General features: G+C 33.3%; 1 protein-coding gene across 7 annotated transcripts in view; it reads right to left on the bottom strand.

Moving 5' to 3' along the window:
• SMARCA2 (SWI/SNF related, matrix associated, actin dependent regulator of chromatin, subfamily a, member 2) overlaps window positions 1–27,593 on the bottom strand; it is a 241,370-nt gene that overhangs the window by 150,498 nt on the left and 63,279 nt on the right. For all 7 annotated transcript variants that reach the window (XM_051962447.1, XM_051962452.1, XM_051962456.1 and 4 more), the window contains 3 exons: window positions 21,998–22,171; window positions 19,815–19,988; window positions 16,788–16,958 (listed from right to left, as the gene is read on the bottom strand). In XM_051962447.1, the coding sequence (XP_051818407.1) occupies window positions 16,788–16,958; window positions 19,815–19,988; window positions 21,998–22,171 (519 nt within the window). The remainder of the gene's footprint in view (window positions 1–16,787; window positions 16,959–19,814; window positions 19,989–21,997; window positions 22,172–27,593) is intronic.

Raw genomic sequence — 27,593 nt, 5'->3', positions numbered from 1 at the left:
GTTAAATCTAGTTTAGCATTGATTTAATCCTACAACAAATAATGGTTTCCTACTGATATAATGATTGGTTTGTACTCAGTGTATGGCATATAAACTAGAAGCCTCAGCCAGAGAGATTCAGAGATTCAGAGACAAGTGGACAGAAGGCTGGAGCCTGAAGGCTGGAGCACAAGCCCAAACCCTTGGACTCATACAGATTCATCCCATCTCACACCACCTTGGTGGCAGGCTCTCTTCCTTTACTTCTCCACTGAAACCAAGACTCTGGAAGGCCCCCAGAAAACTAGCCATGCCTCAAGTGAAGGAGATAAAACTTTGAAAGAGACAATAAAGGATTTTGACTTTAACACCTGGCTGCACTTGTGGTGACTGCTGAACTGAAAGGAAGGCTGCCTCCAGAGACCCCAAGAGAACATTAAATTTTAGAGAGAATATTAGTGTTGTAAGTCACTTTTTGACAAAAGACATACAATGTCTTATGGCCTTATCTAGTTCATAATTATCCTTTTCCCTATAGTACAACTACAGATCTTAGATTTCAGCCATGCCAGAGAATAGCTTTCTCAGGAGGCATAATACCACATTTATCACATACTACACTGGGGTCCTCAAACTATGGCCTCGGGCCCGATGCGGCAGCTGAAGATATTTATCCCCCTCACCGAGGGCTATGAAGTTTCTTTATTTAAAGGCCCACAAAACAAAGTTTTTGTTTTTACTACAGTCTGGCCCTCCAACAGTCTGAGGGACAGTGAACTGGCCCCCTATTTAAAAAGTTTCAGGACCTCTGTACTACATTTTCATAGAGAAAAAACACAAAATGGCAATTGAGTCTGAGAAAATCTTAATAAGAAAGGAACTGAAGAAATCAAGTGAAAGAGAATAAAATATGAAACAAAGGTGTCTGAACAAAATTACAATGCTGTATATTAATTTCACAAATTGGCCCATTAGTAACTTTGTGAAGAACGTACTCTTGCTTTATATCTTTAAAAGAGAAATAACACACTTGTCATCTCCTTTTAAAACACATTATACCAGGGAAGTCCTTCCTCAAAAGCACAACATCCTCTAATAAATTTGTAGAGTCATTTAATGAAAAATAAATAAAAAGAAAAAAATACACATTTTAGAAGGAAAATGGAAAGATTGAAAAGGAGGTCTTTTATTAGTCCAAAGAGTTTTGCAAATGTGCCTCTAGCATATCTCCAAATTTTTGTCACACCTAACTAGACAGACTGTAGATTTTCCCAAGATACATTCCACTGACTGATGCTAAGTGAGATGAGCAGAACCAAGAGATCATTATACACTTCGACAACGATATTGTATGAGGATGTATTCTGATGGAAGTGGATTTCTATGACAAAGAGACCTAACTGAGTTTCAATGGATAAATGATGGACAGAGACAGCTACACCCAGAGAAGGAACACTGGGAAACAGATGTGAACTATTTGCATTTTTGATTTTCTTCCCGAGTTATTTTTACCTTCTGAATCCAATTCTCCCTGTGCAACAGGAGAACTGTTCGGTTCTGCAAATATATATTGTATCTAGGATATACTGCAACATATTTAACATATATAGGACTGCTTGCCATCTTGGGGGGGGGGTAGAGGGAGGGAGGGGAAAGGACGAAACATGAGCGAGTGCAAGGGATAATGTTGTAAAAAATTACCCTGGCATGGATTCTGTCAATACAAAGTTATTATTAAATAAAATAAAATTTAAATTAAAAAAAAGATACATTCCACTGAAAAGTGAGGATTTAAATATGAAATTTCACTTCACTGTAAACAGTTCCAGAAAATGAACTGCTGGAATGGATTGACTTTTAAGTCACAGACACACCTGACCTGTACTTGTAAGTGATGCTAAGAAAAAGGACATGCTTGGACACTGGCACAAACTTCTGGCTACCACAATGTTGCTGTCTTGCTATCATTATGTAAGACAGCAAAATGAGAAGCAGAATAATAATTAGAAAATTTTCCCACCAAAAGATGAAAAGCACAACTTAGTCATTTTCTTCTTATGTTTCTCCTAAGCACCAAAAAGAACTTGCCAATTGTTCTAAAAGACATTCTAGTTATTGACATTGAGTAATTAATCAACTAAAAAAAGTTGAAATTTAATGCAAAGTAAAAATACTTAAGAATAAATAAAACTCTTTTAAGACAAAAAGATCCAATATTATCGTTCCACATTCATACCATGGTACATCATGACAAGAAGATCTTGAAATATCTAACAATATAATAACAAGTTAACATGATTTGTTTTGCTTATGCTTTTAGAGATTTCATGCCAACACAATTAGGATCATTATTCATTTTGTTATATTAGCATGTTAAATCCCATTCGTTACATACCCTTGTGGCCTCATTTAGTTTGTAATTATCCTTTTCCCTAGAGTAAAACTACAGATCTTAGATTTCAGCCATGCCAGAGGATAGCTTTCTCAGGAGATAATAATACCAAAAGGGCCTAAGACCACATTTATCACATAACACTAAAGAGATTTGTTCCCCTCTCTAGATTTTAGCAATACTTTAAAATTGCCTTTTCCCATTATACATTTTAAAATAGTTAGATACAGTTTATTTCGTTTCCATTCACTTTAGGAATATAAATAGGAGCCATGGTTATAGAAAATAACTTTATGAAAAGATATTCATAGGAAAAGTTTTAGAAGTAAATCATGTTTCAGAAAGGCTTGGAGAAAGATTTAGATGAACTGATGCTGAGTGAAATGAGCAGGATCAGAAGATTATATACTTCAACAATAATACTATATGATGATCAATTCTCTTGGACATGGGCCTCTTCAACAATGAGATGAACCAAATCAGTTCCAATAGAGCAGTAATGAACTGAACCAGCTACACCCAACAAAAGAACTCTGGGAGATGACTATGAACCATTACATAGAATTCCCAATCCCTCTATTTTTGATTTCCTTCACAGGCTAACTGTATACTATTTCAAAGTCCAATTCTTTTTGTACAGCAAAGTAACTATTTGGACATGTATACATATATTGTATTTAACTTATACTTTAACATATTTAACATGTATTGGTCAATCTGCCATCTGGAGGAAGGGGTGAGGAGATGGAGGGGAAAAGTTGGAACAAAAGGTTTTCGCAATTGTCAATGCTGAAAAATTACTCATGCATATATCTTGTAAGTAAAAAGCTATAATACAAAAGAAATTTTAAAAATAAAAATAAAAAAAGTAAATTATGATAGGTTAGCTTTATCGAAGAGAGATGTCTAATACACCATTCAGTCAGTAAAAGATATAAAATGATCTTTTTTGAAACTCTGGAAAACATGTGTTATTTTCATAAGGTTAGGCCCGAGATTTTAAACATGGGATGCCTACATATCACTAATATGAGAGAGTGCTATTAGCTAACTATCTGAAATAATCTTTCTAAATTTCTAAGTGTTCTCATCTATGGAGGGAAAAAACCCAGACAGGTGCAATTTAATATTTAATACTATAGGAAAATGCTAAAAAGAACAGTCTGGATTATTTTTTCCTTGTGTACAATAGTATGCAACATTGTTCTTACCAAGGGGAAATTGGTAGAGTCAGCTTTCAGAGATTCACATTAATAGGGGCTGTTAGGACCACAAATAAGAAAAATAGCAGATATTTTCCAAATCATTTATACTAAGTTTTTAGTCCCACCAGTATCTATTGAATGCCTACTATGTATCAAACAAAAAGGCAAAAACAACCCAGTCTTTGCCATTAAGGAGTTTATATTGCACTGGAGGGTTCAACTATCAGCTCTATGCAGATAACTTCCAGATACATACCTAGACCCTGAGTTCTCGGTCCCACATCACCAATGATCTCCTAGACATTTTATATTGTGTGTGTGATATATATTAAACTCAACATGCAAAACACTAAACTCATTATTTTTACTCCCAGATCCTACTCTCTTCAAACCATCCTATTTCTGCATAAGGTAACACTATCTTTTCAGTCTCCCAAGTTTATAACCTCAATAACTACCTTGGATTTCTCACTTTTCCCCACTCACACATCCAATCAACTGTCAAATCTGGTTAATTCCCCTCTACCTTATGTCTTGCATTCTACCCACTTCGTAAACCTCTCAGAGTGATTATTTTAACAGTCTTTTTACTGGTCATTCTGTCTCAAGTTTTTCCCTACTTCTGTCAGTCAGTCCTAAACATAGCTGCCAAAGGAACATTTCTTAAGCTTAATCCATCCTTGTGACTTCTCAACTTAATCAGTTTAAAAGGTGTTCTAGTATCTTTGTTTAGCTTTTAAAGTCCTTTATAACCTGGTTCTAACCTATTTGTATTTTCATATGACATGTGACTTACCCCTTTCACACACTGCAATCCATCCAAACCATCCTTCTCTCTATTCCTCACATACTCCCTCTCATTGCTTTCACACTGGCCATCCCATAAGTCTAGAATATATTCCCTTCTGACCTACACATTATTAAGTCCCTTTCTCCCTTTAAACAGCTCAGATACCATCTTCTACTTGAAACCTTTCCTGATCCTCCTCAAATGTTAATGCCCTCCTCAAATTACCTTGAGTCTATTTTATATCTCATTGTATTTATTCACTTTATATTTATATTCTGCATATTTTATATTAACTTAAGGCACTTTACATTAGATCTTAAAGTTAACAGGAAGTCCCTCGAGCTCATAGAACAGTATGTGACCATGTTCAGACCCATTCTTTAGAAAAATCATCTGAGTGGAAGATGAGGGTCAAGAGAGACTTGGGGCAGAGAAGCTAATTAGAATTAAAGAATGGAGGGAACAAAGGTCATCATAAGATAAAGATTAAATAAGAAAAAATATATTTATATAATGTCTTTTATATAAGACATAAAAGATAAAAGAACTTTACAATTTATAAATATGAAAATAGAACTTTTGTGAATGATGATAAGATCACCTGTGTGTAGCTGAGGTTGAGTAGAAGAATAAGTAATGGGAAGTGAGCAGATTGAAGAAAAATTATTATAGAGATTGAAATCTTCTAGTATGAGTACAGGTGACTGAAAGAAAAAAGGCTTATGAGATAATTTCAGGGCTCATAAGGAAAGGAGTGTGTATGTGTATTTGAGAAAGTGACTGAGGCAGAGAGACACCCCCACATTGAGCAAATGCTGGATCTTTTCAAATAAGGATTATTTTTCCTTTGTGCTTATATCTATGGGACCTTGAACAATGCCTGGCCTATAATAGTCATGTAATAAGTACTGATTGAAAAGCATATCATACTTCTCCTGTGTACTATCACATGATAATTTGATTTTTGTTTTTGCAAAACTTCTTCTAGGTAAAAACAGACTTCATTAGGTAAACAAATTCTTTCATTAGGTGTAATATTCTGGTGATCTTAGTTTCAGCAGAATGATCACCATGAGAACAATCAGGGACACAGTCCAAAGTCTTTATTGTCTCCTTCACAGTCAGTCTCCTTCACCTGGGGCCAGGCTAGCTTTTTGGAGGCCCTCCAGAATAGGCTTGCTTTCAATGCAGGAGTCAAGAAAGCCACCACCAGGGTCTCTACTTGAAGTCTTTCTTCCCTCTCAGATCCCTTAGCTCTTATGTACTCTATTATAAGTACATCATCTTAGGTGTCAATCTTGTGGAATATATGTCAACATGTAGAACTATAAGAAGTACTAGAGAATCATTATCTTAATTCTACTGAATTAACCCTTGTTTTAGGATTAAATCAATCCTATTGAACTAGAGAACTCACATGCTAAATTAGATAACCATTGTCTATCCTACAACAAGGTGTTAATTCAGTGGAATTATTGTCTTAGCAATTCCAATGAGTTAACACCTTGTTATAGGATTAAATCAATCATACAGAGTTCCTGCCCTTTTAGTAGGTCACTTAGAATATTCTATTAGCAAATAGAAAATATGAACTTAGCAATCTATTTAGTAAGAAAAACTATTTTTTAAAAGGAACTAGTAAATGAAGTGATTTCTTCTTTTAAATACCCCAGGTAAGTTTTTCTTACTCTGTTTTCTAGGGCAATCCTGCAGTCTCTGTTTGCAGGACTAGTATCCTTGAAGTCTTGTTCTCTCTCCTCAGAATGGTGTCTTAAGGTATGGGGCCCTGGGTTCTGAGATCCCAGGTTTCTACATAAGGGATACTTCCCACAAATGAATTTGTCTTTAAAAAGTTGATTTGAGGGTGCTTTACATGCTGCTTTCACTGATAGCCAGTAATGTAAGGCATTATATTAATTACTGGAGATATAAAGAAATGCAAAAATGGTTTCTTCCTTGATAAGTCTATATTTTAATGGAGGAAATATGTAAATAACTAGGTACATAAAAGAAGATTAAAGGTAATTTCAGAGAGGAAGGTATTAGCATATTGAGAACAAGTACATAAAGATTTCTATAATATCAACAAAGTAAGTAGGCTTCATTTTTAAATTTGAAAGGAATTATATCACAATTATTTATTAAGAGCCTATAAAGTACCAAATATTGTACTAGGCACCACAGATATAAAGAGAGTAATAAAACTCCCTTCCTTTAGGAAGCTCATATTCTATCAGAAAGTTTGTAATTTGGCTCCAGTTACCTTTCAATAATGGAGATTCTTAAGAAAATGATGGGGGGTGGGGGAAGGGAATGGAGCCAAAATGGCAGAGACTATCCATGTTTCTCTCAGATCTTCTTTACAACTCTCATAATAATTACAAAATCCAGACTCTAAATTAGCTCTAAACAGGCAGGACCCACAAATATTGGGAGTGCAACAAAATATCAGCAGAAGATAATTTCAAAGATCTGCAAAAAAAAAAAAAAAAAAAAAAAAAAAAAAAAAAAAAAGTCTGTTTCATTTAGAAACAGGAGGGAGGCAGACAGGGCAAACAGTACAAACACCAGCACAGACAGCTCAGAGTCCAGGGGCAGAGAATTTACAGGAGGAAACCAATCAGAAAAGATCTGTTTCAATCAGAAACAAGAGAGAGGCAGCAAATCACAAACAGCTGACCACAAATGCCAATGCAGACAGAGCAGAGCCCAAGGCCAGAGCAGTCTCAGTGTGGTGGTGCAACCTCCTGGAGTAGAGAGGTTTCAGGAGGAAGCAGAACAGAGAAGGTCTGTTTCAATTGGAAGCAGGACAGAGACAGCAACAGTAAGGCCCAGGCAGTGACCACAAATGCTAGCACAGATAGCACAGAGTCTCAGGGTGGCATGGTGGTGCAGACTCCGACCATAAACACCAGGGCAGACAGCAGAGACCCCTGGGTCATTGCTGATGACTCCACATGGCAGCAGAGAGAATTTTTGCAATTGATAGTTTTTATGGGAAAAGAGAACAGATTTCAATCCCTAAGGAGACTAAAGGTAGATTGTCTCCAGATGAAGCTCCAAAAGGTGAAATAATCTAGTCCCCATTACACAACACCTTCTAGAAGAACTTAAAAAGGATCTTAAAAGAGAGCTGGAAGAAAAAATGGGTAAAGGAAATGCAAGCCTTATAAGAGAGTTTGGAAAAGGCAACACAAAATGGACATAGTGCAATGGGAAAAGCATATAATTCATTAAAAGATGGATTTGATAAACTAGAAAAAGAAAACAACTCCCAGAAAAAAAAAGAATTTGTGAAACAGAAAAAGAAAATAACTTCTTAAAAAACAAAATTTGTGAAATGGATAGAAATTCCATAGAACAACTCATTCAAAAATTCAATTGGATAAATATAAAAAGAAGTTAAAAAAAAGTAAATGAAGAAAGTAACACACTACAATTCAGAATTAAACAAATGGAAATGAACAACTCAATAAGGCAATAAAAATCAGTCAAGCAAAACCAAAAAAAAAAAAAAAGAAAAGAAAAGAAAAGAAAAGAAAAAATAGAAAAAAAAAAAAGTAAAATACCAAATGGGGAAAACAGCCAACCTGGAAATAGATCTAGGAGAGACAATCTAAGAATTATTGGATTCCCTGAAATACATGATGAAAAAAGAGCCTAGACATTATTTTTCAGGAAATCATCAAAGAGAACTGCCCAGATGCCATAGAATCAGAAGGTAAACTAGCATTTGAAAGAATTCATTGATCACATACAGAAAGAGATCCCAAAATTAAAACTTCAAGAAATATTTTGGCTAAATTCCAGAACTAACAGATCAAGGGGGGAAAAAAATTACAAGTAGCCAGGAAAAAAAAAAAAAAACTATTCAAATACTGAGGAGCCATAATAAGGATCACTTAGTATCTAGCAGCTTCCCCATTAAAGGATCAAAGGACCTGGAATCTGATATTCTGAAAGGCTAAGGAACTTGGTATGCAAACAAAAATAACTTACCCAGACAAAATGAGCATTTTCTTCTGGGGAAGAAGCTGGACATTCAGTGAAATAGGTGAATTCCATTTATTTCAGATGAAAAAAACTAGAGCTAAACAAGTTTGACCTCCAAATATAGGACTCAAGGGAAGCATACAAAGGTAAAAATAACTCTTGAGAACTGTATTTCTGTTACAGGCATAAATGCAGAGTACATATATAATTTGGTTTACTAGTATAATATAAAAAGGATCTAGAGATGGAAAGGAAATTATACCAGAAAAAGGGAAAAGTGGAGGTACTATATATCTCATGAAGAGGCAAAGGAAACCTATTATATCTGAGGGAAAGAAAGGAGGGGTATTGAATATAGTGTGAATCTTACTCTCATCATACCTGGCTCAAAGAGAAAATATTACATCTATTTGGTATACAGAGAAACTTCTCCCACCTCACTGAAAAGTGGGAGGGGAAAAGTGAAAAGGGGATAGGATAAATTGAAAGGAATACAGAAATTGAAAGGGAAAAGATTTAAGAAAAGGGGGACTCTAAGGGAGAGGGAGAGATCCTAAAGAGGGAGAGCTGCGTGAGCTAAGTGCTGCTCCTAAGTTTAATACTGGGAAGGAGGAGAAGGGGGAAAAGAAAGAGAAAAACATAATCTGGGGTTAACAAGATGGCAGGAAATACAGAATTAGGAATTTTACCAATAAATGTGAATGGGGTAAAAAGCAGAGGTAGATAGCAGACTGGATTAAAAGCCAGAATGCTACAATATGTTGTTTACAGGAAACACATTTGAAGCAGGGCGATACATACAGAGTAAAGATAAAAGGCTGGAGCAGAATCTATTATTATTCGGGTCAAAAAAGCAAGGATAGCCATCCTGATCTCAGATCAAGCAGAAGCAAAAATTGATCTAATTAAAAGAGTTTTATAAGGAAGGGCACTATATCTTGCTAAAGGGTAGCATAGATAATGAAGCAATAGCAATACTAAACATATATGCACCAAGTGGTACAGCTTCTAAATTTATAAAGGAGAAGTTTAAAAAGCTGCAAGAAAAAATAGACAGCAAAATTATAATAGTCAGAGATGTCAATCTTGCACTCTCAGGATGAGATAAATAAAACCACAAAATAAATAAGAAAGAAATTAAAGAGGTAAATAGAACACTAGAAAAGTTAGGTGTGATAGATCTTTGAAGAAAAGTAAATGGAGACAGAAAGGAGGACACTTTCTTCTCAGCAGTTCATGGAACCTATACAAAAATTGACCACATATTAGGACATAAAGACCTCAAATTCAAATGCAGAAAGGCAGAAATAGTAAATGTATCCCTTTCAGATCACAATGCAATAAAAATTACATTCAATAAAAAGCCAGATAAAAAGATACTAAAAAATAATTGGACATTAAATAATCTCATCCTAAAGAATAAATGGATGAAATAGCAAATCATAGACACAATTAATAATTTCACTCAAGAGAATGACAATAATGAGATGATAGACCAAAATGTGTGGGATGCAGCCAAAGTGGTAATAAGGGGAAATTTTATATTTCTAGAGGTCCACGTGCATAAAATAGAGAAAGAGAAAATCAATGAATTAGGGTTGCACCTAAAAAAGCTAGAAAAAGACCAAATTAAAACCCCACAATCAAACTCTAAACTTGAAATTCTAAAAACAAAAGGAGAGATTAATAAAATTGAAAATAAAAAAACTATTGAATTAATAAATAAAATTAAAAGTTGGTTTTACGAAAATAAAAACACAACAAAAATAGATAAATCCTTGCTAAATTTGATAAGAAAAAGGAAAGAGGAAAGTCAAATTGTTAGTCTTAAAAATGAAATGGGAGAACTTCCACTACCAAAGAATAAATTAGAGCAATAATTAGGAGTTACTTTAACCAACTTTATGCCAATAAATTTGATAACTTAAATGAAATGGATGAATACCTTCAAAAAAATAAGTTGCTCAGATTGAGTTCTTAAATTGGTTAAATAATCATTAATCAACTCCCTAAGAAAAAATTCCCGGGACCAGACAGATTTACATGTGAATTCTAGCAAACAATTACAGAATAATTAATTCCAATGCTGTATAAACTATTTTTTAAAAATAGGGAATGAAGGAGTTCTACCAAATTCCTTTTATGACACATATATGGTACAGATACCTAAACCAGGTAGGACAAAAACAGAAAAAGAAAATTATAGATCAATTTCCCTAATGAACATTGATGCAAAAATCTTAAATAAAACATTAGCAAAAGGATTACAGAAAATTGCCCCTAGGTTAATACACCAAGCCCAAGTAGGATTTATACCAATAAAGCAGAGCTGATTCAATACTAGGAAAACTATTAACATAATTGACTATACCAATAACCAAATTAACAAAAACCATATGATCATATCAATAGAAGCAGAAAAACCATCTCTAGATCCTTTTTATATTATAATAGTAAACCAAATTATATATGTACTCTGCATTTATGCCTGTAACAGAAATACAGTTCTCAAGAGTTATTTTTACCTTTGTATGCTTCCCTTGAGTCCTATATCAATAGGAATGAGTCCCATTCCTATTAAAAACACTAGAGAGTATAGGAGTAAATGGACTTTTCCTTAAAATAGTCAGTAGCATCTATTTAAAACTGTCAGTAAGCACCATATGTAATGGGGATATAAGTTGTAATCATTCCCAGTAAGATCAGGAGTAAAACAAGATTGTCCACTATCACCATTACTATTCAATATTGTATTAGAAATGTTAACTTCATCAAAAAAGAGATGAAAAAGAGATTAAAGGAAGTAGAGTAGGTAATGAAGAAACCAAATTATCGCTCTTTGCAGATGATATGATGGTATACTTAGAGAATCCCAGAGATTCTACTAAAAAGCTATTAGAAACAATCTATAACTTTAGCAAAATTGCAGGATACAAAATAAATACCCATAAATCACTAGCATTTTTATACATTACTAACAAAATCTAACAGCAAAAGATAAAAAGAGAAATTTAAAATAACTGTCAATAGTATAAAATATTTGGGACTCTATCTGTGAAGAGAAATTCGGGAACTATATGACCAAAACTACAAAACACTTTCTACACAAATAAAGCGAGGTCTAAGCAATTGGAAAAATGTTAAGTGCTCTTGGATAGGTTAAGGGAATATAATAAAGATGACAATACTACTGTAAACTAATTTATTTATTTAGTGCTGTACCAATCAGACTTCCAAAAAACATTTTAATGACTTAGAAAAAAATAACAAAATTCATCTGGAACAATAAAAAATGTCAAGAATTTCAAGGGAACTACTAAAAAAAAAAATCAAGCTATGGTGACCTACCTGATCTAAAACTGTATTATAAAGCAGCAGTCACCAAAACCATTTTGTATTGGCTAAAAAATAGACGAGATCAGTGGAATAAATTAGTTTCACACAACAAAATGTTCAATAACTATAGAAATCTAGTGTTTGACAAACCCAAAGACCCCAACTTTTGGGATAAGAATTCACTATTTGACAAAAACTCCTGGGAAAATTGGAAATTAGTATGGCAGAAACTAGGCATTGATCCACACTTCACACCATACACCAAGATAAGATCAAAATATGTTCGTGATTTAGAAATAAAGAATGAGATTACAAATAAATTAAAAGAACATAGGATAGTTTACCTCTCAGATCTGTGGAAGAGGAAAGAAGTTTTAACCAAGGAAGAACTAGAGATCATTATTGATCACAAAATAGAAAATTTTGATTTTATCAAGTTAAAAAGCTTTTGTACAAACAAAACTAATGCAGACAAGATTAGAAGGGAAGCAATAAACTGGGAAAACATTTTTACAGTTCAAGGTTCTGATAAAGGCCTCATTTCTAAAACATATAGAGAACTGACCCAAATTTATAAGAAATCAAGCCATTCTCCAATTAATAAATGGTAAAAGGATATGAACAGACAATTTTCAGATGATGAAATTGAGACTATTTCTTGTCATATGAAAAGATATTCCAAATCATTATTGATCAGAGAAATGCAAATTAAGACAATTCTGAGATACCACTACACACCTGTCAGATTGGCTAAGATGACAAGAAAAGATAATGATGAATGTTGGAGAGGATGTGGGAAAACTGGGACACTGATGCATTGTTGGTGGAGTTGTGAATGGATCCAACCAGAGTGATTTGGAACTATACTCAAAAAGTTATCAAACTGTGCATACTCTTTGATCCAGAAGTGTTACTACTGGGCTTATATCCCAAAGAGATATTAAAGAAGGGCAAATGTGCAAAAATGTTTCTAGCAGCCCTTTTTCAGAGTGGCTAAAAAGTGGAAATTTAATGGATGTCCATTAATTGAACAATAGCTGAATAAATTGTGGTATATGAGTGTTATGGAATATTATTTTTCTGTAAGAAATGACTAGCAGGATTAATATCGAGAGGTTTGAAGAGACCCACATAAACTGAGGCTAAGTGAAATCAGCAGAACCAGGAGATTATACACTTTGACAACAATACTATATGAGGATCAATTCTGATGGAAGTGGCTATCTTCAAAAATGAGAAGATCCAAATCAGTTCCAATTGATCAGTAATGAACAGAACCAACTACACTCAGCAAAAGAACACTGGGAAATGAGTGTGGACCACAACATAGCATTTACACTCTGTGTTATTGTTTGCCTGCATTTTTATTTTTCTTCCCAGGTTATTTTTACCTTCTTTCTAAATCCGATTTTTCTTGTGCAGCAAGACAACTATATAGATATGTATATGTATATTGTATTTAACATATACTTTAACATATTTAACATGTATGGGACTACCTGACATCTAGGGGAGGTGGTGAAGGGAAGGAGAGGAAAAGTTTGAAGTTTTTACAAGGATCAGTGTTGAAAGATTACCCATGCATATGTTTTGTCAATAAAAAGCTATAATTTAAAAAAAGGAAAATGATGCAACAGCTTCATTTCACAGATCCTACACTTATGTGAATTTCCAAATGTGATCACAATACTTTCATGAAACCACATTTTGCCTATCCCATGCCTTAGTGTCAGGACACTTAACACTGAAAGGTAAGTATTATCTATGTACAAGAAACAATCAGCCTATGGTAATTTATTTTAGACATATAGAAGCACAATAACATATGCTAAGATCTTTAAGGTTTCTGCTAACTTTAAAAAATTTAACAACTAATTTTAAAACTTATAATTTTTATTTTTGAAAACTCATTAATTTTAATAGACAAAAAAGGTAAAGGGAAACAGACTGCATTTTGTAGCGTTCACCTAAAGAAGCTGATAAGCTTTTATCTTCATGTCATATATCTCTCCATTAAACTTGAATATAGATTTCAAGCAAGCCAGAATTTAAGGTCTAGACTTCTTTAAGTTCTGATACAGCATATTAAAAGGAAAATAAAATATTCTCTTGCCATAGTTATTATAAAGTACGGCATCTCCTACTTAAAATCACAATTGAAATAGAAGGATCATATTGTCCTTTCACTCAGAAGAATGTAACAAGTCAAGGATCTTGAGATGAGTTAAGTTATTTTCCAATAATAACTATGTTCAGTGTTTTGATAGAAAAGGTCAAATAATGGAAGTGGATTTCTTCGACAAAGAGATCTAACTCAGTTTCAATTTGTCAAGGATGGACAGAAGCAGCTACACCCAAAGAAAGAACACTGGGAAATGAACGTAAACTGCTTGCATTTTTGTTTTTCTTCCTGGGTTATTTTTATCTTCAGAATCCAATTGTCGAATGTTTGTCTGCATTTTCATTTTTCTTCCCAGGTTATTTTTACCTTCTTTCTAAATCCGATTTTTCTTGTACAGCAAGACAACTGTTATTGTGCAACAAGAGAACTGTTAGGTTCTGCACACATATAGTGTGTCTAGGATATACTGTAACCTATTTAACATGTATAGGACTGCCTGACATGTGGGGGAGGGGGTGGAGGGAGGGAGGGGAAAAATCAGAACAGAAGTGAGTGCAAGGGATAATGTTGTAAAAAATTACCCTGACATGGTTCTGTCAATAAAAAGTTTTATATATATATATATGCATGCAAATAATTAAATGCTACAAATATTTAATCTCTCATGACATGTATATTGGCTCCTTCCAGGACTCAGTGTTTGACCATAAAATTCAATTCAATAATTGAAAAAAAACGTTCATTTAAGTTCACACTATGTGTGAGATGTACGCACTGGGAGTAAGAAGATACTTATCAGACAAACAGTGATCTCAAGGTATTTATGCTTAATAAGGGAGAAATGATATATAACCAAATAACTGATACATAGTAAAATCTGACAAGTTCAAATAAAAGTTCATTTAAAATGCCATTAAAAAATGTGAGAAGGGAGTGATACTCTCAAAAAAGGAAAAATTCAGGGAAGTCTTCCTGGAAGGTCCCTGTGTGGGACTATAAAGGATATTAAAGAGAGGGATTTCACCCACACACACACACACACGTATGGGACAAAACCAGCATTTCTAATACAGTATGATTAAAAAAAAAAGATGATAGCCCTAAAGGAAGAGACTTCAATAGATAGAGATGGAAGGGGTAAAATACATTTGGAGTATAGAAGATTGCATGAACAAAGGCAGAGAGTAAATAAATAGCAGAATTTGGGGAGACATCAAGAAAACAGGAGGGAGGATGTATGAGCCAAACTATGCCAGGATCACGACTTTATATTTTATTTAGAAATAAAAGAGGAACTACTGAAGATTTCCACAAAGGAAAATGACATAATTGTAAATGAATGTGAAGAAGTTTTACTAAGACAGTGACATAGAAGATGGACAATGGAAGGCAAAAATTAGAGCCAGAAAGACCAGTCAGAAAGTCATCACAATAATACATGCAAATGATAATGAAGACTTGAAACTAATGGTTGCAATGAAAGTGGAAAAGATGAGATAGTTTCAAGAGAGAATGAATATGACTTGGCAACTGGCTGAAGATAGAGGAAAGGAAGAATCAAACATAATGCCAACCTTACAAACTTGGCGTACTGGAAAGATGATATTGACATCAACAGAAAAGGAAGAGAGAAATATAAATATCAGGAGAAGAGACAGATTTAGTAGGAAAATTGAGGAGGTCACCTTAGACATAATGAATGACTAGGAGGTACTGCTCAAATAATTCCCATGGAAATATTCAACAATGAAAAGGCAAAACAATTCCTTTTTTGTTCAATCATCTTTAGATGTCAGAGTAATAAAAATATACTTTTACAAAATTTATTTAAGATTTTTTTATTTTGTTGTTGTTGCAAAATCACCTTAGCATCACAGCCATCTAGGATAATAATATCCTATATAACATAGTTGTCATAGCAAGGGAAAAGCTAGTGAATTTTTATCTGTTATAAAAGGTAATATTTATTTTGGGTTGTGCCAGGTAAAATCTGATTCCAAAATATGATCCACACAATATAACATTCTTACTCTTTCTGATGTTGCTTATTTGCATTTTATTTTCTTACTCATTTTCTTTTCTTTTTGATTTGATTTTTCTTGTGCAACAATTGCATATATATATATATATATGTTTACATATTTTGGATTTAACATCTATCTTAACATATATAACATATATTGGATTGCTTCCCATCTAAGAGAGGGGGTGGAGGGAAGGAGAGGAAAATCTGAAACACAAGGCTATTCAAAAGTCAATGTTAAAAATTTGTCTGTGCATATATTTTGAAAATAAAAAGCTTTAAAACAATAAACAAAATAAATTTAAACAAATTTAAATGAATTAAATTATCAAAAAAAAAAATGATCCAAAAGAATTGTCCCTAGTTTGCCTTTTTGCAATTGTGTTTCTTGACTCTAAATATTTCATCCCTAAATTGGCATAAAACTATCTTTTTGGTTTCTTTTCAACTTCCTTTATATAGACTACATCCTATATTTCCCATTCCATTGACCCGTCATTTTAAGAGCACTTTGCTAGGGGCTGAAGGGAATACAACATTTATGTAACATGGAATCACTGCCTTTCTAGAGGTCACAACTTCATAGAGGAACAAGACACGGATATAAATAATCTTATTATAAAATACACATGGTAAGTATATTCTGAAAGGGTAGAACAAAGTGCTGTGTGACTTCTACCCGATCATTTATTTTATACACTAGAAAAGAATGCTAAATTTTTGTAGTATTCATCAGTTCTTTTCCATTCCTCCCCAAGCTAGGTCAATACTTTGTCTAATGTCCAAGCAACACGGTCAAGTTATTAATTTATTTTTTTCTAATGAACTAGTATAGACCTTAAAAATAAACATGGCACTTAGTTGTGTTTTATGTTTATGAATTGTCTCAAACAAATTAATGTTAATAAATGCTATATAGTTCATTAATGTCTCATTTTATAACTCACCTTCTTCTTCCGTCTTCTCTTTTTCTTTTCTTTGGCTGCTTGTGCTTGTTTGTGTTCCCATACCAGATTAGTAAGGTTAGCTACATACTCATCAGTCTGCTGTAAAAGATAAGCTAAGCGCCGATCTTTCTTCTGATCTATCAGTTTTCGGTAGCCTTCTTCATCTTCAGCCTTTCAGAGTAATAAAAATATTTTTTATGCAAAAGAACACAGAAAACTCTACTTTCTGATATCAAGTTGTTGTTACAAAGACACAAAAGTTATTGAAATCTGGAACTATGTAAATATACACTTGGAATACATTGAACAAAACTAGAGTCCTGATGTTACAACCAAGGAACCTGAAAACCTTACTTGCCCAAAATCAAACACCTGATAAAGTAGCAGAGCTAGGACTCTCTGACTCAAAATTTAGGCCTCTTTACAATTGTCAGGTAACAGAATTTTACCAATATACTATGGAGAAATAATATTTAAATTATATACTTATTCACAGAAATAACGTATAAACCTATAGATAGATTAATTGTATAAAGTTATTTAAGAAAACTATGTATAAAATAAAATCCTTTTTTTTTTTTTTTGCTACATAAACCCATAAAATTTAATCTCATTAATAAAATAAAGTTATCTGTGAATAGTCCATTTAAACTCTTTTGGAGCATCAAATTTTCTGGATAATGGGAAATTCAGTGGTTTAGAAACTTTCATTAGTTGGCTTGTGGAAATGTATGAATTTTGTTCACTCCAAATAATTTGACTCCTGAAACTGAACATAAGTAGTTATGTTGTTATCTAGAAAAGATTTGGTATGACTATACCAAGAATGAACCTCACTTGGTTAATAGCATGCTTATAATATTTGCTGATCATATATCCTTCCTTACACTGTCTCTCAACTTATAAAAAGGTGGAGTTTTAAAAGAAAACACTCAAGTGCCAATACAAATTCCAGGCTAGAAGCACTCAGATCCGCTCTGGTGAAACCTTAAGATGGTCAAGCTTGGGACATATTCCTAGTGTTCATCAATACAAAAGCAGTATCATTCATTATTCAGTATAAAATGTTGCCTGCTCTGGATGATTATGTATTGCAGATAGAAACATGATAACTGGTCATGGATGATCTAATTTTTTTTTTAAACCCCACAAAACAGAACTAATTATATTATATAATTATTTTAATTGATTTGCAATTGCCTAATCATTAGTTTCTATGCAATTGATTATTAAGATAACAAAAGTAATTGAATTAAATAAAAACTCAGGAAAAAACAGCAATTTACAGTATTAACCACTATAACATAGGATGTATTTGCTGTGTACTATCAAAGACTATGATTAGAATTGGAAGTGCCTGTATCATTAGGTTATGTGACATTTTCTTGCTCTCACGACAAAAGAAGATGAGTAAAACCAGAAAGAGAAACCCCATCCCAGGAAGTTTTCTGAGTTTTTAATGAATGACAGAAATAAACAATTTCATCTTCATCTACCATTGCTCTCCAGAATGCATTCTTTGGCTCTCCTATCACATGTCATATGCATAGCCACAGCCACACATTCCACTCCCTCCATCCCATTTGTGCTGTGTGGAGTGTGTATTTTTTTTTTAAATCCAAATTGCAATCTAAAATTCATTACAGAAAAGACAAACATATAGCCACTCACTATAATAATGAGCACATCTGTCTTTGAAATGAAATGACTAACAAAAAATGGGAGGCAGTACAACAAACTGGAAAAAGTTGGTATATGTCAGAGGGCTCAGCTTTGCATCTTAACTGTCACATAACTTCTCTGTCCTCACCTTTTTCATTTATAAAATAAGTTATGCAGGAGATGGGCATGATGGCAATGAGGAGGAGGAGGAGAAGAACTATATAGCACTTTAAGGCATACAAAACAAATAGCTCATTTCATTCTGGGAAGAAGATGCTATGATTATCTTCATTTCACAGATGAGAAAAATGAAGCAAACAGAGATGAAGTAACTTGTCCAGCATCCCACAACTAGCAAGTGTCTATCTTCCTAATGCCAGTGTGTGCGACACGCTATCTAATGTACCATCCAGCTGAGAAGTTGATCTTTAAAATCCTTCCCTGCTCTAGTCAACTCTGTAAAGTACATAAAAAGTATACAAATGGATTGGAACATCTCTGATCTCCCCATTTTAATGAATATTTTTAAAAAGGAAGATGTTAAATGATTCTTGAAACCATACCCACGCTATAGGAAAGCAGCAGCAATATAATGGTTAGTTTTACAAATGAAGTAAAAAGGAAGAGCTGAAAAAAATGAGGAAATTAAGTTAATAAGTATTAGAGGATTTTCAGAAAGAGGTTTTTCTCTAAATGGAAAATTGGGCTATTTCAGAGATTTGGAACTGGAAGGGATCTCAGAAATAATTTACTCCACTCCTTTTATTTTCAAGTTGAGGAATTTGGGCTCAGAGATGTTAAATGACTTGTTCTGGCCCCCAGAGGCTATAAGTTTTTGAGGCAGAATGTCTTCTGGTTCCAAATCCAGTGTTCCTTCCACTATACCATTTAAAATAGTTTCTGTTCCCAGCCCTGGGATAACTCAAAAAAAAAAAAAAAAAAAAAAACACCCCTTTATTTTTTAATCTCATAAGGACTTTCAATACTTCCTTATTTGGCTATCGAAATAATATACAGTAGAGTACACTGCTTTATATTTATAACTAGGATTTGAACAATGCCAATCCTGGGATACAGCAAAATCTGTACTACTCAAGTGTGTGTGTGTGCTATTCAAGTTATTAAATAAACATATAGTAGTTGCCAAATACTAAATTTTTTTTCATGTCCTAGTCCCGTTAGCAGTCTGATGAAGCCTATGGATCCTCTCCTGGAATTAAGTTTTAAAATAAAATGTATCAAATTACAGAAGAAAACAATTACCTTGAAATACAGTTGCTAAAATATTTTTAAAAACAAGTTCATGGATCACAGGTTAAGAACAAGAAAGCCAATTTAGCAGATTTCAGCAAGTGTTCCTCTTACCATCAACCTCCTCATTCTTTCCTTTTCAATACGTTCTGTTTCTTTCTTCTGCTCTCGTTCTGTGTTAGCATGCCAAGTTGCCACTGCTTTGGAAAGTTTCTGAATTTTCCCAGCCACTGACCGGTGGTACTCCTTAAAATCTTTTGCATGTTGCAAAATACTGTTTAGGTATTCCTAAGATAATTGAAAATAATGTAATTAAAACCATATACATAATGAGGTTTTACTGTTTCAAAAGAAATTTTCAAGGCAAATTTAACAGGAATTAAAAAATTTAATACATGTCATAAAAGCAAACTATGTCTAATTTTAATTGCAGAGTTTTCCAAAGTGTCATCCTTGGAAAGGCTGTCCCTGAGGAATTATTCATATAAATGTGTATGGAGAAGGAGTCTTTAAACAATACCAGGCCAATATGTAGTGATATTAATAGGTTTAATTAATTATTCTAAATGAGGATGGCATGGCATCTACTGGAATATCAAATGATAACCTCTGTTGTTAACATAAAAATGAACATGGATAGCGTATCTACTATATTCACTTTATTTTTTTTTAATTGCTACCAGACTTGTGATTTTATAAGTGTAAAACATTTGGTGAGCACTTGCTCAAGGAATCCAAACAGAACCTCAATAATCCCTAAGATGTTAAGTTTGTAGTCAAGATTTGGCAGAAGGCAATCTGGATCCCAAGTCCTTCTGACTCAAGTTAAGATCCACACATTACACTAATTTTAATTAAATTCTAATTTATAAGTACAAGAAGCAAAATTCTTTTAAAAAATATCAAGCCAAGAAAATCAGATGAAAATTAACAGGTAAACAGAATTATATAGCTCAAACTGAAATTAGCCAACTATGACACAATGGCTAACTTTTATCTATTTACTAAATTCTTTTCTTGTATTTATGACATATTAATCATAGAATTTTCATTTAGGAACTTTTGAACATTTCTAATTTTTTTTAATGTCTTGAAATCATCCATTAAAAGTTTCCCTCAATGACACTGAATCCTAATAAATTGTTGACCTTGGGTTCCTTAATCTGTACAAATGAAGCATAGGCTCTGTGTTTCAAATATAGATCAAGCAATAGGCAAAGGTCCTCCACAGAAAGAATAACTACTAGGAAAATAGAGGTTTTTAACCACAGCAAGTCAAGAACAACACACATTAAGGTATAAAATTACAATCTGTATACATTAATAGAGGGAATAACTAACCTAATAATATCCATTTTATAATACTGAAGAGTGATGAGGAATGTATTTATGGAGCTAAGAGAGTATACAGAAAATATTGCTAATAAAATATTTTTTTTAAATTATCCTATTATAAAATCAGCTATGGCATAATCGAAAGAGAATTGGCCTTAAAGTCAAGAAAAGCCGGGTTCAAGTCTTGTCTCTGAAAGTCACTTAACTCCTCAGTTCTCTAGGCAAGTCTCAGAAATCATTTCTAAAGGGCCAACCTATATGGACAGAAGGGATTTCTTGTGTCAATGTATGTATGTGTATATGTATATATAGATACAAACACAGTAGAGTTTTCTATAATATAGAAAATTAAGATTCTTACATAATATAAAACAATTATTTTATATAGTATTTCAAAACATATGCTAGTGAAATCATAGTTGGGTTTTTTAGTTCCTTTGAAGCTTCTAAATAGATTCACAAATTGACTAGCCCCAGTCACAATACATATGTATTATAAATATAACATTTAACCTCTTTTAATAATCTCTTTTTCCCCTTTTTCTATTAGTAGATTGCACATGATCACAAAAACATTCTAGCAGATAGCTTCCATAGGGAGATATTATACTGCTTCCTGAGATGTAGGAGCAAAAATATTAAAATGAAAAATCAAGAAACTTGAGTTTTGGTCAAGGTTTTCCCATCAAGTAGGTATGTAACGGCAGGCAACTTCCCAGATCTCTTAGGATTTCAGTCACCTTCAGCAGAGAATGATAAAATTAGGCTTTATAATTTCTTTAAGTTTAACGCAATTCCTTTGTCACTATGGTCCTCACCAAATTCACATAAATATGTTACACCAAGAACTTATGGCCATAAACACATTTGAACTACTTTCTTTCTTAAAAACTGGATTCCTATTAAAAGAAGATGCTAAGGAAATTGGCGGGAGTGGGGGTGATGTGGGGGTTTCAGAATACCTGGTGCTTCTGTCTGCGCTTCCTCTCCTGTTCAATCTTCTGTTGTTTCTCAAGCTTTTCTGTCATGCGCGCTTCCCTCAATGTTTGTCTCTTGCTGCGTTTGTAGGCTTTGGAGTTCAGAGCAGTCTCTAAGGTTGTATCTCTACGCATACAGGCTACCACTTCTTGTCTTAACTGTCGAGAGAAAAAGGACGGCATCTCTTCAATGGAAGGTTAATGTCTTAGTGGAGTTTTAAACTAATAAAATATGTCTTTTACATCAACAAAATATACTTTAAATGAGCTCCTTTTTTCCCAATGTGTTTGGCTTTCACTAAGGTTTCTACAGAGTTTATTAACACAAAGACAAATTATTTAAAACTATGTTAAAATACTAAAATTAAATCACATTTTCAACACTACTATGATTTTTCTTCTGGTGAGAGTCCATAGGTCATTAAAAATACATTTTTAAATTAAATAGAGTCTTCCTAACTTGAAATTGACACCTCTCTCTTCAAATTTCTTATAGCAGTTATTGTGTCCTTTGCCCTTATCATCATTTACCTTGTATAATACTTATTTAGGTATCTGTTCTATCCATTTCCCAACATGAAGTGTGATGTGTGTGTATATAAATATGTAGATATGCATATATTTATACATAAATATTTATATTTATATATTCACACAAAATATTTCATATAGATAAATATCTGTGATTCAAAGTTTATATTATTACTACTTAAGGATTATTATGAATCTTATTGAATACTAAACATATGACATATATTTTCCTATGAAATGACTTAGAAACAAGATGAAATTTAATAAGCTTTCACACAATGATTAGAAGAATAATAGGATTGCTTAGCATGGTATGCTCATCAGAGAAGGTACCATATATGCTCTGGGAGCAAAGCAGAACTAAAGTACTCAAAAGAAAGATGATATTGCAAATTTAGAGAATCCACCCCAAATGTTCACATGGACTATATGTGCCCAACCTAGCATTCCAAGCTCATATGAATCTGATCAGCCATCATTGGACATACTGTAACATGACTAATTTTGCTTCTTTTTGAGAACTAAGGACAATAACCAAGCAATCAATAAAAAAAAATTAACTTTAATTTAATTCTAATTTGTAAGTACAGGAAGCAATTAAAAAAAATATCAAGCCTATGAACAGACAATTTTCAGATGATGAAATTGAAACTATCTCCATTCATATGAAAGAGAGTTCCAAATCACTATTGATCAGAGAAATGCAAATTAAGACAACTCTGAGATACCACTAAACACCTGTCAGATTGGCTAAGATGACAAGAAAAAATAATGATGAATGTTGGAGGGGATGTGGGAAAACTGGACACTGTATGGAGTTGTGAATGAAACCAACCATTCTGGAGAGCAATCTGGAATTATGCCCAAAAAGTTATCAAACTGTGCATACCTTTTGATGCAGCAGTGCTACTATTGGGCTTATACTCCAAAGAGATTCTAAAGAAGGGAAAGGGACCTGTATGTGCCAAAATGTTTGTGGCAGCCCTGTTTGTAGTGGCTAGAAACTGGAAAATGAATGGATGCCCATCAATTGGAGAATGGTTGGGTAAATTGTGGTATATGAATATTATGGAATATTATTGTTCTGTAAGAAATGACCAGCAGGATGAATACAGAGAGGCTTGGAGAGACTTACATGAACTGATGCCAAGTGAAATGAGCAGAACCAGGAGATCATTATATACTTCAACAACAATACTGTATAAAGATGTATTCTGATGGAAGTAGATTTCTTTGACAAAGAGAAGATCTAACTCAGTTTTCAATGATGGACAGAAGCAGCTACACCCAAAGAAAGAACACTAGGAAATGAATGTAAACTGTTTGCATTTTTGTTTTTCTTCCAGGCTTATTTCTACCTTCTGAATACAATTCTCCCCGTGCAACAAGAGAACTTTTCAGTTCTACACCAATATATAGTATCTATACTGTGACATATTTAACATGTATAGGGCTACTTATCATGTGAGGGAGGGGGTGGAGGGAGGGAAGAGAAAAATCTGAACAGAAGTAAGTGCAAAGGATAATGTTGTAAAAAATTATCCTGGCATGGGTTCTGTCAATAAAAAGTTATTAAAAAAATAAAAAATCTCAAGCCAAGAAAATCAGATAAAAATTAACTGGTAAACAGAATTATACAGCTCAAACTGAAATTAGCCTTAAAAGTCACCAATTATGACACAATGGCTAACTTTTATCCATTTACTAAATTTTTTTCTTGTAGTTATGACATATTAATAATAGAATTTTCACTTAGGAAAGAGGAAATGAACTTGAATTTTTTTTTATTTTTAAAACTGCTTATAAGCTTTACTTTCTCCAAAAAATTTGTTTGAACATCAACAAAATTACAAGAAGATAAAGTCAATATACCACTAGATTAATTTTGTCAATTTTCAACAATTCATTTCAACAAATATTAATTGGACATCTACCTAGTACAGAGCACAGTGCCACATACTGAAGAATAGACACCATTTTGATAAGACATGGTCTTTGCCCTCATGAAGTGTGAAGCTTAATAGATGCTTGTGTAAAAATGAAGTATAAAATGTTATGTGAGGTCCAAGACCATTAGTTTACTATCAACCAAAAGGTTGAAGAAAAAGGTTTCCAAGAGAAGATAGTATTTAAACTAATCTTTAAAGGATGGGTATGATTTCAATAGACTTAGAGAGAGAAAAGCATTTCAGGGGGTGACCAATGGCACAGAACCAGAAAGGAAAGACTGTGGAGAGAAAAATTGTTAATTGTGGTAGTAGCAGAGTGAGTAGCAACAAATATTATGAGATTAATCTATAAAGACAAGATAGTATCTGACAGTGGAAAGTCTTGAGTTTGAGTTGCATTTATAAGGCAGCAGAGATGCCTAGAGTATTTACAACATGAAATAATACATTTAAACCCTCAAAAATTTAGTCTGGCAGTGGTGTTCAAGATCCAGAGATTACAATACAACCAAAAGACCACAGAGATTTTATTCAAACCATTAAGTTTAAGATTTTAATATATGCTCAAACACGCCAAGTCATGCAATTCAATAACTTTGAAATACTTCCAGTCATTAATAACTCATTTACATGGTATGAAATCTTAACAAAGGAAAAAAAAAAACTGGACAAAAATGTTCATTTCTATGGTTTACTCTAGCAATCTATCGCAAAAATGACCAGTTTACTTTGGGTCAAAAATGGGGTATAGTATGCACCAAAACTTGCTAAAAAGATAAAGCAATTATATCTTGAATTGATATTTACATGGATCTGTGATTTCAACAATGCCATTCCTACTTCTTTTAGTACAGGTCCCAAATCCTCCCTTTCCTGAACCTGTATAATCCTTGTCCTTTTTTTTTTTTTTTTTTAAGTTGTTCAATGGCTGACTTTTTGTGTTGCCATTTGGGGTTTTCCTGGCAGAAATACTTAAGTGGTTTGCCATTTCCTTCTCTAATTCATCTTACAGATGTGACTTGCCCAAGGTCATTCAGTTAGTTTGTTGATTTCAAAAGAACCATGTCTGGACTTAGGAAGATAAGTCTTCCTTACTTTAGGTTCAGTATTATATACACTCAACTATACCCTGTATAAAGTCTTTTATCTTATATGATTGCAGCCTTCCACTTTTAATATTCTGTATATAGGGTAGCCCTAGTTTGTTCATCTGTGCCTATGAGCACCTTCTTGTTCTGATAATAAACACTTTGTCACATATGTCATCCCTGATTTACAACTACCACAAAGCTTCCCAATGACCTTTGAATAACCTGTAATTTTTATTTTTGGTAGTCTTCCATGACTCACAGCCAAATAGCATCACCAGGCAAACTTTGGTGCCTCAAATATTATTCTTTGTGGCAACAAACAGGATGGGATCATTGAAATCGGCTGGTTTCCTAAATCCAGCTTGATCTTCCTCCCTCTTCTATACAAACCTGGGACTAGCTCACTTTTTCTCTACAGTGCCTCCTGGAGATATAAGTACTAATGAACTGAATGAGAAAACATTGACATGCACATCACAATCTAAGTAATATACATTTATCATCTGGTGTTTTTTTTTTTTTTCCAGTTTTGGCATTCAAACTGGTTACTTTGCATTTCTTAAACTTTCTGAGATTTCACAAAATCTACAAGGTTATCTACATTCTTGAATAACTGGAGTCTATTTTGCTGTATGAGGACTTAATTTTCTTTTTGGATGGAGTAAAGGACATCCTCCATGACATCATTAAGTCTACAGAGGGGCACTTCCCCTTGCTAGAATGTACATCTTCAGCTGCTTTGGGGGACAGTTATTTTCTTATTTATATCTTTCATGCAATCTTGTAGAACTTTAGGCTTAGGAGCTTTTAAAACTGAATTTTGTTTTCCTTAAGCCAATGTTCTTTTGAAATCTATAAACCATGCATGCAAAATGACCTTCTATCTTTCTTACTTTAGTCAGTGATGAATATGAAGAAGAAAAATCTTCTGGGAAAGGCTACCTTGTTCTTGTTTATGATTTCATTAGTACCCAAGTTGAGGACATATCATTCATTCATTCAACAAATATGTATGAGGTAATAGGTATGTGCAGACTAATTTGACTGCCAGTTTCTTAAGAGCAAGGAATATCCTTTACCTTCCTTTGGATCCTAGCACTTGTCCGGCACATGATAGATGTTTAATAAGAGTTTACTGACCAGATGCTGGGAGAGGTATAATCTAATTGTGGAAGAAGAAATTAATACAAGTATTTGTAATACACAATATTATATGAGTAAGTACACTGAATGCAAAAAAAGAAAAAAGTTTCTCTATATGATCTGAGATGAAAAAAGATTAAAATTAAAAGGGGGAATTGAGGAGTGCCAATTAAGTTAGCCTTAAAAGATAGAAAGAAATTAAATAGGAAAGGATTGATATTGTGAGCATGGTAAAAAAAAAAAGTGCTATGGGGGTGGGGAGGAGGGTAATTCAGTTCTGCTCAAGCACATAGTGCATGAAAGGGAATAAAAGGAGATAAAACAAGAAAAATAAGGTGGTGTCAAATGTCATAGAATATATATATCAGATTCAGTCTATTTGATAAATGACTAATTTGTTTCTCATATTTAATGCTTCTCTGAGCTCAATAACTGAGAATATTTACAGAATCTCAGAGCTAGAAGGGAGCTCAGAAGCCATATTTACCAACCCATAAGTGAGCAAGAATTCTAATCTTGAAAATTTCTAGGGAGGGAGAAAGTCACTATCTCCCAAGACATTCAGTTCCAAGTTCTAAATAGCTCTAATTCTTAATTAGTTTTTGTTTTTTTTCCCTTTCTTTAATCCCAATTAATTGCCTCTTTGAAAATTTTAGCCCACTACAGTTACCTAAATTCTCTCTGAGACCAAAGAGAACAAACTCTATTCCCTATTCTATGTGACAATAACATCCCTGAGTCTTCTTTTCTTTAATTCAAATATTTCTAGTTCCTTCAACTGACACTTCTACAGTATGATTTCAAGAACCATCATCATCCAATAGGATGTCCTCCTATGGAAGTTTTCTAATCTATCAAGCAGAGCTT

The sequence above is a fragment of the Antechinus flavipes genome, chromosome 1, assembly GCF_016432865.1.
Source record: "Antechinus flavipes isolate AdamAnt ecotype Samford, QLD, Australia chromosome 1, AdamAnt_v2, whole genome shotgun sequence".
In the NCBI taxonomy this organism is placed as follows: Eukaryota; Metazoa; Chordata; class Mammalia; order Dasyuromorphia; family Dasyuridae; genus Antechinus; species Antechinus flavipes.
Note: the sequence above shows the minus strand (reverse complement) of the source record. Positions and strands in the feature narration are given on the sequence as shown.